This window comes from Chrysemys picta, chromosome 5, assembly GCF_011386835.1.
Source record: "Chrysemys picta bellii isolate R12L10 chromosome 5, ASM1138683v2, whole genome shotgun sequence".
Classification (NCBI taxonomy): Eukaryota; Metazoa; Chordata; order Testudines; family Emydidae; genus Chrysemys; species Chrysemys picta.
Window position 1 is genome coordinate 28,678,228 of NC_088795.1, and position 12,200 is coordinate 28,690,427.

General features: G+C 41.7%; 1 protein-coding gene across 1 annotated transcript in view; it reads right to left on the reverse strand.

Moving 5' to 3' along the window:
- The window catches only part of LOC101948149 (alcohol dehydrogenase 1A), a 28,163-nt gene extending 16,232 nt beyond the window's left edge, over positions 1-11,931 (reverse strand). Inside the window, exon 1 of the mRNA XM_005278476.5 lies at positions 11,654-11,931. Coding sequence (XP_005278533.1) covers positions 11,654-11,671 — 18 coding nt within the window. The 5' untranslated portion in view covers positions 11,672-11,931. The remainder of the gene's footprint in view (positions 1-11,653) is intronic.
- Positions 11,932-12,200: the final 269 nt, after the last annotated feature.

The window sequence follows — 12,200 nt, forward strand, 5'->3', positions numbered from 1 at the left end:
CCTCTCCTGGCTTCCTGGTCAGAGTCCTACACTATCACACTGTCTTAAGTATAGTTAGGTGTCTCTGAATCATACTGGTTTTCTAAATTATGTGACTCAAAGGCGTAACTACTTTGTCATCTGTCTGTCCATTAGTTGCAATGAGTGGCTGTGGTTGGTTTGGAATTTTTGAGTCATCTTCTGCATCCACCATCTGTAAGGTTTTCTCTGTTGATTGTTCTTTCTGAGGAACAAACTGCAGACGTTGATGGGTTATGCTGAACGCTCCACTGTCAGTCTCGATCACATATGATCTTGGTACTGAATTCTTTTTCTTTATGACAGCTGCAGTTGTCCATCCTTTTTCTCCATCCAATTTGATATAAACATAGTCACCAAGTTCTAGACCCAGCAATTCTTTAACTGAGTGACATTTGTTCTAAAAGTGTTCATAAGCTCTTTTGGCCTTTTCATCCAATCTGGCTACTCTCGAGCAAGGAATGGCACTTCCTGCTGTAGGATTGTCTTGGCTGTCTACACAGATCTTTCAGCCTTTCTATCTGCTTGTGGATAATGTAGGCTGCTAGTAATAGGATCAAAATTATATTTTGTTTGGAACAACTTAAATTCTGCTGCAGTGAATTGTGGTTTGTTGTCCATCACTAGTTGCTCTGGAATACCAAAGTGAGCAAAAGCGAACTTCAGTTTCTCGATAACACGGTGACGTGGTATGCCTTTCAAGTATATTCTTTCTATATACATGGAAAAATATTCCATGATGACCAGGTAATGACGTCCTCTGAATTTGCATAAATGTGCAGCTAGTCTCTTCCAACATCTGCCAGGTAAAGGTCGTGTTATTAAAGGTTCTTTGTGTCACGTTGGTCTGTTAGTTCTCCACTGTTCACATACAGATGCTTTATTCTTTAAGTCCTTTCTGATGCCCAGCCATCACACTGACTGGTTGGCCTGTTCACAACATTTAGTTATTCCTTGATGTCCTTCATGGATGGGGTTTAGGATTTCTCCTTTTATTTCATTTGGAATTGCAATTCCCTTTAATTTTGAGTCCACTTGACTCACTTACTTGTATACGCACTGCGAAGTAGTCTCCTGTTACTTTCTTAGTGTCCTTTAGATACTTGAGTCAGCTGCCCCTAATGTAACTTAGAACTTCCTGAGTTGTGTGTTTGTCGAGATTGCTTTTTGTAGCTTGAGTAGTCTCTCTTCTGACACTGGTCTATATGTGTCCACAGCATCCACGTATGCTTCTACGTCATCTTCGAGCTCATGGGCAGTTGAATGTGATGCTGGGCTCCATGACTGAGTGTCTGCTACTACCAAATTTTTCCCAGAAAACACTTAACTATTGGGTTAAATCTCATTAACCTTAGCAATAGATGGCATTTCAGCAGTGCTTGATCCAGGTCTTTTCCATTAATGAATGTTACAAGTGGTTTATTGTCTTAGTGTAAAGAAATCAAGTTTGCACAGAGATTTGTAAAAGTTCTCATATGCTTGCGCGTATCAATCTGCGCATATCATTTTTATGCTTCTGTGAGTGTGCAAGAGCAAAATGCAACCGGTTTCCACTCAGAGCCATGTTGTTGCAACAATTCACCACCTAGGCCATAGCTGCTTGTATACGCACTGACCATTGTGCGTTTGTTAACATTGTTGTACTTGAGAATGGGAGCTGTTGAGATCATTTTTTTTTTTCTTTTTGAAGGCAATTTCTTGATTTGGCCCCATGACGGGGAATACCTGCCCCACACTGGGCTGGAGGGGGTTAATGCCATGCTATGGGCTGAGGTAGCCATGCCCCTTCACACCTGTTGGGCATGCGCTGACTGGAACTTCAGTATAAGAGGGAGCAGCTCAGCTCAGTCTGGGCTGACTGCTGACGAGGGTAGAAGTGCGCCACAGGCTCCTTCTGGGAAAGTGCCAGAGCCACCAGATGCCAACGCCAGCTAGGTCGGTGCCTCTACTGAACCCCAGTCGACCACTGAGGCTGATGGAGGAGAGGTAGTTATTGCCGAAGGATCCCCCCCGCACTGGGAGAAGGGGTAAGAAGCAACCCAGGAAATGGGACGGTAGGAACAGGTGACCAACACTGAGCAGCGAAGTATCAGTTCCCTAAGGCCCTGGGTTGGATGGAACCCGGTGGAGAAAGGAGGGTCCCGGTCTCCCTGCCCGTCTAACACGCCGTGGACACCACCACCATACGGGGAGGTGAATTGGGCCGGCGAAGGCCATTACTTAGACTTTGGCCACAAGGCCGTACTTCCTGAGCCCCGGGACAGCCCTATTGACTCTGGCCATTGAGTCATGCTGTCCTGGGAAGGAGAGCAGCTACTTAGACATTAGCTACCAAGCCTATGGTCCTGAAGCCCAGGCCTGCCTTAAGGAACTTGGGCCACAGGCCATACTCCCCGAAGGGGCTGATGGGGTATATCTGCCCCTTAACAGGCCACCATAGCCAATTTCAGTGGTTTGGTCACTGCAGAAAGATACTTGCAAGTATCGACCAAGGTAATTTACCATCCCCAGTACAAGTCTCAGTTCTGGTACATTAGATGGTGCATTCAATTCTCTAATTGCTTGTACTTTCTCAGGGCTAGAACTGATTTCATCTTTCTTTGTCTGTCCCAAAAACCTGGGGTAGATGGAAAATGCATTTTTCACTGTTGAGTTTTAATCCAGACGGACTGATCAGGCTTAGGACTTTGAGGGTTTTGTGTTCTTCCATCGAAGGTCCATGCGTCGTCCGTGAAAACTACAACCCCATTTGTGTTAGTTACCAATTCTGCCATCTTTCTTTGTAAATGTTCAGTTGCACTGATGGTCCCAAAAGGTAGTCTTTGAAAGTAAAATCTCCCAAAGGATGTGATAAATGGAGTCAGTTTAGCATTTTCTTGGCTAAAGGAATTTGCCAGAATCTGCTCAAGGTATCCGGCTTGGAGAATACTGTCGCGCCTTTCACTTTGGGGAGGAAGTCATCCAGTGGTGGGAGGATACATTTTTCGCTTGCAGCTGCTTCATTAAGTCATTTAAGATCCACACAGATTCATATTTTCCTTTTAATAACTGGTATTATTAGAACACAATATGCTGTTGGCTCAGAGATTTTCTCAATTATACCAATCCATTCCATTCTCTTTAATTCAGTTTCCACTTTATGCTGCGGTGAGGTATGTGCATGCAGCATGGGTCAGCATTGTCTCTTGAGGTTATCTGTACTGGAGATACTTTCTAAAGTCCAATATTTCCAAATATTCCATCGAGTTCCTGCACCTGTCTCACTAGGCGCATCATGGCTGCTGGCATGTGATCACAGCTGAGAAGACTGCTGGCATGCGATCTGAATGCATAACTTTTGTCTCAGGGCTGTGTCAGGTGACTTCAGCTCTGGGAGGGGTTGAAGGTGATTGTTTCAAGAGAAAGAAAGAACAAAAACAACTGAGGATAATGGGCAACCAATCTACCAAATAGCACCTAGAAGGGGGGAATAATTAATTAATACCCTGCCCCTCCCTCCACTCTGTGCAGAGATGTGGGATGACACATCCCAAGATTACAGCATCCTGGCTCGATCATTCAGGGAGGGTTCATGTTTCTCTTGCACTGTGCTGAGTGGCAGCTGGCACACGCCAAGCATTGCATACTCAGTAGCAGCAGCTGAGCTGAGAGGCTGGAAGCAGCAGCACAATGAAAGATATCTTTGTATTCACTCCTAATGATTCCATGCACTTTCTGCAGACACTTATTGCATAGGCCTTAATGAAGGGATTTAAAAGGAATAAGATTTCTCCTCCCCCAGCCTTCCACCCCAGCTAGTGCACGACTTTCTGCATAAATGGAAAGTGCAACTGGTGGCAAGCAAGCAGAGCAGGGACGAAAGGTAGCGCTGAAGAAGGGCTTCTTCTGTTCTGGGCATCTATAGTTGTAACTTGTGGATTCCTTTTGTGAATGCAAGAAATACCCAAGTTACTAGGGCATTGCAGTGCTGTGCAAGGAGATGCCAGGGCTGCTCTCAAACTTCAGACACAAAGTATGTCTTTAGTACACAGAGTCACTGTTTATTTTCATTATAGAAAGTTCCAGGCTATTTTAAATAAAAACTTAATGTCCCTTATAGCGTTCCTCATTTCAAGGTGCGTTGTCCCTCATTTTGAAGGTCACTGTCCCACATTTTAGAGTCTGCAGCTTCAGAGGCATGAGTTTGGCACTCCAGGAGCTGGCAAACTCCAGTCTGGGTTTACATGTGTACAAAATTACTGACACTGGGTCAGATCCGGCATTCCTTCTTTTGCAATCAAAACTCCCAGTGAAGTCTTGAGTGTATATTGGTTTTGGGAGTACTACCAGGAACGCAGGATCGACTCATTCTGCAAAAGTGAGAGGATACACTGAAAGAAGATATCGTATAACAATTTTTCTAGCTCATAGCGCTCCTTTTTTACCAGCTTTCTGTCTCAGATGGCCCTCATCAACAAGATTTCTGAACATCTCCCAGTATTATAGCATACACAAGACAGTGATTTTTCTCTCACCTCCCCCTAGTAAGTAGTCTATGTTATATGGTTTCTTGTTTTGGTGGGAGGTATTTTCTCTCCCCACCACCCCAAACTGTGATGTCATGGTGGTCAGGCTAGGTCAAAATGCAGTAGCTTTTGCATTTTGTGACAAAGATGCGGAGGTCATCATGATAACACCAAAGAATGAATTCCAGATTCATAGTCAGTTGCTGAGAAAGCTTTGTCTTCTGCACAGACATTTCACACTTGAGGCGTTGATCTATTCCTCCAATATCCATATTCATGCAGCCTATAAACCCCACTCTTCTCTTAAAAAAATTGCATCCAAAAATACACACACACAGCGCTAACAAAACCCATGGTCAATATAACCAACTACTTAGCAACTAAATTGTATGTTGCCCTCCTTTCCCCCATATGTTGTTTATTTTAATTCTTTGGCAGGAACCTTGCAAAACGTATTTGCAAAATACTATACAAGTAAGTTAAAAACAAACTTAGGACAAATTTTGTTGGTAAAATTATTCAGGAGGAGAAGTTCAGATACAGCTTCAGGGTTCTAACTGTCGAACCCAGCCAAAATAACCCATTTTTAGATCCTCTCTCTCTACTTCTTTTAATCATTTAAGAAATCAGGCACTTCATCTCCCATTTGGAAGGAGGCTCTCCCTGCAGCCCCACTTATTTATAATAGGAGGATGTTAAAGGTTTCATTTTCAATCCCTGACTGGGGCTCATTGGTATACAATATGCATGCACTTGAGCTAGCCCTTTGCAAATGCGAACAGTTGCACCCACATTAGAACAATTACAACACGTGGATCAGCAAACCAGGAACCAAATTCGATCCCCAAATGTAGATCGATTGATGCAAAACCATTGTTGCATCGCCCTCGTGCCTTGTTTTGTTGGTTTCTTCTCACTCATTGGGTGGGGCTCTTCCTCACTTCTGTGCTCCTAGTTTTTTGTTTGCTCACTTTCTTCCCACTTTTTTTCTGTGTTTGTTTTTCTCTCCTACCCTCGTAAAGATCACACCTCTGCTGCTGCTGTGCACGTAGATCAGGGACTAGACACTAGAACAAAACTAGCCTTACGTAAATCAGGTTAACGCTGCTCCTGGCTGCTCTTGCAGGGCAAGAACACTGAGCAAGGACAGCATCTGGCTCCTCCCCTTGGGCTTGGGCGGGTTTGTCCTTGGGGGAATTTCTAAACTGAAAAGTGTCATGAGAAAATATGGAATTCTTCCATCAACTTCCGACCTTATTAAATGAGGGGAAGACAGAAAAATAAAGATTGTTGATGCTATTTGTAGCAGGGTCAGTGAAACAACATTTCCCAGAGGGACTGTTATTGGCAGAACACCAGGAGAACAAGGAATGTGGGGAATTAGGTTGGAAGCCGCTCAGCCACATGGACAGCGTAATCCCACAGTTTACATGGAAGTTCCACTTGTTCAATTTAATACGTGCTCAGCTTCATTGTTTGCTAACGAAATATGGCGTCAGAGCTGAGAGTTCTCGGCAGTGTAGCAGCCGGTAGCATGTGCCACGGAACATGGTCTGCAGCCCCCCAGAGCCCTTGATTTTACAGTGATGGAAGGAGGAGTTTGAGCTGTACACAGACCTGGCTGTGCTGGAGGATGACAACATCAGGAAAGCAAAAGTGTTACGTTACCTTATTGGGAAACAAGGCAGAGGAGATTTGTACCACTCTGAAGCTCATCACTTCCCAGGCCTCACAGCAGTTCAAGGAGCCCTGGGAAACTGTTGCTTCCAAAAGCACAACAAAACTGGGGCGTGACAGAGGTTTTCCACAGAGACCAATGAGGGGCAGGGGATAGACCCGCTATGTAATTGCCTTATGCACAATGGCTGCTACATGCAATTTTGGGGAACTTGACAGACTCCCTGATTCGGGATGGGCCGGTCCGCGGCACTTATGATCACCGCCTGTGAGAGCAGCTGCTCCGGGAAGGCAATCTCACATTAGACAGACACTATATAGACAGAAGGCAATCTCACATTAGACAGTAATGTAGGTCCACATTAGATTTGTGTGAATTATGGTTTTAAATTGAGTGGGGATATTAGCATGAATAGGCCCAAAGCACGTGATCAAAAAGGATGAGATCATGAGAAAGAAAAGTATGAAACTTGTAGCGGCCCTTGGAAATACCAGTGTTATTTTAGCCCAAACCTTAAATAAGGGAATAGAAATAAAACACGGTTAATTGGGTACCAGGTGCAATAATCAGCTACATAAACTCCTTCATTTGGCCTTAGCTAAGGTCCAACAATTGGCAATGATATGGCTTGTTTGTTAAAGGGTAGATATAAAAAAAGTAACAGCTCTTAAAGGGTTCATTGCTAATATCTGCCTGACCAAGTTGGAGCCAATCACTATGGTTCTAAGCACCAAGGACTTTAGCCTGTTTGTAAATATCTTGATCAAATGCTTATAAATGTTTTGTTACTGTTTGGATGTAGTAAATTGTTCCTCATTTAGATCAATTTTATAAATACCATTCATCCTTTGGATTTAATAAAGGAATTAATGCTTACATTAGTATTGTGAATTAGTACCCCACATAAATAATATTTCCAACAGATGCTTACATGGGGAATACAACGGAAACTTCAGTAGCCACAGACATATATGCAGTGAGACAGTCAGTCCTGTGTGGTCCCTTGATGAGACCAAAATTATCTCAGACTATGTAACCAGCTGAGTTTGTGGTAAAAACGAGACTCCAGCTCGGCTATATGTTAGCAGTCTCAGGCTGAAAGGACGTGGGATGGGAGTCTGAACATCAATTCTTTGTTTTTAATGTTTATATAAAAATGTTTGGAAAATAGGGAAGATGCATCATTATCAGTGGAACTGGCCTCACACAGCCAATGTTTCCACTGGGAAATTACTGAAGGGACACCAACGGAAGAGGGAATGCAGGGAGCTAGGCTGGAAGCAACTCAGCTGCATGGACAGAACAGTCCACAGGGTTTAATAAAGTTGCACCTGTTCAATTTAACCTGCATTCCACATCACACTTTATGAATGAAGCACTATTAATGTGAAAAAGGACTGAATAAACGAAGTCTGGACTTGACTTACTCTAATCTATGTTAGATTTTCCTTGGCACCACGTCGGAGAGTTGAGCACTTACCAATCTGCAGGCTTCACATTTTTTAAATAGCAATTTCTTTAGGATTTTTTTTAAAATGGAGAAACAAAAATAAAGGAAAACAAACCTAAAAAAAAACAAGTTTCAGGCAGAGCTGGTGCAAGTTTTCCAAACAAAAAGTTATTTGGAAAAAATTTGTGCAAAACATGTCAATATTGTTAATATTTTACACTTTTTATGAAAAATGTGAACATTTTAAAAATTGAAGGCAAATATTAAATTTAAAATTTATTATCTATTTTTATAAAATGTTGATAACATTTTGGGGAGAAATTGAAATACATTAAAAAAATTGGAAAAATGGTTCTATTTTGAAAGGAAAACAAGTTCAACATTTTGAATTTTTTTGCCACACTACTTTTTGATTTTTCTAACAGGCTTAGTTTCAAGTTTTGATCGAGCTAATAAGACAAGACGGGTGGGGCTCAGGAACTGCCATCTGCATAGCTACTGAACGGCTGCTCTTCTCATGCTAGTCTATCGGCAGGACTTTCCAGGCTCCACTCTGCTGACCCTGGAGCTATTGAATGGCTAAAACGTGTGACGTTTACCTCAGCCCTTTTAAAATTGTTTTATCTCACTACTTTATATTTGAACCTTTTCCATCTTTATTGTTCCACTTGTGCATTCACGAATAATTAAGCTTCTAGTAACTACAGTAGATGTGGTTATTTTAATGTATGTGCAGTATGTTGGACCATTATAAAAAATGATTGAAGTGTAATGTTTCCCAAGATACTGATTTTCCTAAAATAAGATCTTGAAGTTAAATCCAGGATTCTTGCTGCACCGAAATATATTTAAATATTTTAAATTAACTGCGTTTAAAGGGGTCACTGAGTTACTTCTCTGTTGACATTTCCAGAATCACATTTCTGTAAATGATGAAAATTCATTTGAAAGAAAAAGAGTAGTCTTGACAAAAAAACAAAAAAAGACAAAAAAACAAATGCACAACTGAAAACCAGGCCGGCTCAGCTGTGTGTTAGTGTTAAGAGACGTTAAGTTTATAAGAATGTCTTTAGACCTGATGAAATGTTTGTAGGATGTACTGATCTCACTTATAACCTCCATCTCCCATGGTATAAAGTTATATTGAATGTTTGCATGTAAATCTCTAACTGCGTAACTCAAACAGGAAAGCAGCATCAATTAACGTAAAGTGCTAGTCCTTCACACAAGAAGGGCCATTGAAACCAAATAAGCCGCTGTGAAACATTAAAAGGCCAGAGACTTTGTTGACTGTGTCCCCCCTCACACGCCCACCCATGAAGAAGAGATGGGCACAAACACTTGTCCCATGAGTCTGAACTCAGGGAGAAAGATATAAAAATCCCTGACCAGAAGGAACTGCATCACTCTGGTGCTTGGCATTCAGAGAGGGCAATATTTCTACACATAAGCAAGGGATCCTCAAGCTGCTTAGCTTGGATTAGCTCTCAAGAACATAGAATGCAGATCACAGCCGCATCTATTGCCCTTTGGAACCGAAGATGGTAACTCATTTGTTCACCTGCTTTAACTTTGTAAATAACATTTCTTTTTTTAGTTAATAAACCTTTAGTTAGCTTATTATAGGATTGGCTACAAGTATTGTCTTTTGGTGTGAGGTCTAAGGTGCAATTGACCTTAGGTAAGTGACTGGTCGTAACCTGAATATTGCTTGTGTTTTTTTTAGTATATGGGACCATCTAGCAGAAAGGCAAGTTTGCCCAAGTGGCAATACAGACTGGGTTACGCCAGGAGACTATCTGTAACTCCATGGGTAGGTTGCTATAGCGCTTGGAGTTCACGCTTCTTGGTTGGTGAAATCTAAGTGTAGAACTCCCAACCAATTTGGGGTTTGAGCCCTGCTTCCTCACAGTCTGCCCTGAGGTTGTCACTCATGCTCGTCAGCTATTTCAGACAGCTTGACAAATGCAAAAGGATTTTATCATCAGAGTGGTGAGAAAATACCAATTTTTGCTTAAAAATACAAAATAAGAAACATTTCCAATTAGTAATAAATCCTATTATCTTAACAAAAAAAATTAAGTTCTACAAAATAATAGCCGAGTGCAACAAAATAGTCCAGCCCCAGCACACTGACTCAAGATGGGAATGACTGTAATTCTTTAGAGACAGACCTAATAAAAAGGCTCCATGAAGTCTGCAAGTTCACGTCAGACATAAGGATGTTCAACATCAATTTACAGCTGAGGTCAAAGATAACATTTTAAATAGAGATACAGGGCACAAGTGTGTGTGTGTGTGTGTGTGTTGGGGGGGAATAAAAAAAAATAGCTTGTACACTTTGGTCTTACATAGTATTCCATTTATCATGTGGTGATATGGATTTCACAACCTGAAAAGGGCAAAGTTTCTGCACAGTTTATGAATAGAAGTGAAGCCAAAACCTCCAAATTCCTAACACAAACAAATATATTTGAACCCAATTCTTTCTGTACAAGTACATAAGGCTCCCTCTGAAGAAGTCCCACTGAGGTCAGTGGGAGTCCTAGGCAGGGGCGGCTCCAGGCACCAAGCATGTGCCTGGGGCGGCAAGCCGCGGGGGGTGGCCTTCTGGTCGCCATGAGGGCGGCAGTCAGGGAGCCTTCGGCAGCAAGCCTGTGGGAGGTCCACTGGTCCCGCGGCTTCGGCGGCAATTCAGCGGCGGGTACGCCGAAGCCGTGGGACCAGCGGACCTCCCACAGGCATGCCGCTGAATCCGTGTTACCAGCCAGACCTCCCACAGGCGTGCTGCCGAAAGCCACCTGGTTGCTGTGCTTGGGGCAGCAAAATACATAGAGCCGCCCCTGGCCGTTGGCATGCATTCATCCATTGGATTATTGTAGCAACCATTAGTGTCTCACAGCCCAAATTGGGGTCACACAGTCAGAGGCTTCAGAACATCTCTGACTTTCTACAAGTCTTGGGGCTAAATTTCTATTGCAATGTAGTAACCCTTCTCTATACACAATCTGGCCAGACATACAAGTAACAACAAAATATAGTCTCAACAGAACTTTCTTGAATGAGTCTTTCAGTGATGTATATTCTTCCTTTAGGTGTTCCATCTGGCAGGGCTCATGTTCATCTATTCTTATATCAAGGGTTTTTAGTACCTTTTATTAAATGTAGGAAACCAAATCCATCAATGCCATCTACAACAGCATGGAAACTACAGAGTCTAGTAGAGGTGTAAATACTCATTTTTATTTATCTTTGGTGAAATTATAAGTTTTACAAATTTAATATTGAACAGGAAAATATTCAATAAATTATTTTGATCAGTAGATAATATTTACACATTAAGTTTCCCAAAGCAACCATAATTTAGCCCTATTTTGCATATGGTATATATTGCAGTAGTTGTTGTTCATTGTTGATTTAAGATACGTATTCAACATGGTTAAGTTACAAGTGCTGTGCGAACTTTGGTTCTAAATCGACATTTCTATAGTTACATTAGCAAACTTAAGACTATATAAACTTAATTAAATACAAAAAATCAAGACTATTTTTAAAGGAAGATAAAATAGAAAAACTCTATCACTATGCCCACAGCTTAAAGCGTGTTCTGATCTTTCAGGACAAAGGTGTTAAACTGCATAAATGTATCATTTAATAAGGGCTTAATAAAAAATGAACCTGAAATGTATTCAGCTAAACAATCAGATATGAAAATAAATGCACAAACAACAGGGTTCCATTTTGCTTTTGCTGCTATGTCTTGATAGGGTGTGTTTGAAAAGCAAAGTTCTGCATTTAAACTTTGTTACTCATTCTCAGCATAGTGCTTATTTTCTTGGGCAGCGAAGCAAACACTCCATACCATGTTTATGCCAACCATTATTTAAAAGTTCTCTGAATTATTAAAATATTAAGAATCACAAATTTAAAATCAACAATTCTGTACCGGTTTCTTTATCAACTGCAATGAGGAGAACTTTCTTAAATGAATTGCTTGCTTACTTTGCCTGAAGTGCTCATGCTGTCTTTCTGTCTCTGTCTCTTTCACAGCTTGCTAACTCTGGTTTCTTGCTTGCTCTGATTTCTCTTGCTGATAGTCTGTCCTGCTGGATAAACAGATTAGAAGTTGTTCCTGCAATTTGCTGCAATGAATATGTGACTTGGGGCCTTTTAACCTAGCCTATTTGTTCCCTAACCCCACCCCTCAAACATCTAAAGCACTGAACAGAAAAACTAAACCACTCCTCTAATGAAACCCTACTCTCCGCTTAACTTTTGTAACATTAATTAGAATTGGGCTGGCCTGATAGTCTACTGTATTATTACACTGCCACAAACATACATGGCATTATACAATAAATAGGGCATGCCAGATAAAGAACAGTGTGCTTCTCCTTATGAGTGGGAGACAGATGTAAGCCCAGTGAAGTACAAGGCATACAGCTCCACAGGGGAAATCAGATCTCTAGCACCTCTCACCCCCTGGTCTAGCAAAGGATTTGATGGGTGCCAACGAGGCAACACACTCATCACTCATCTCCTTACAGAG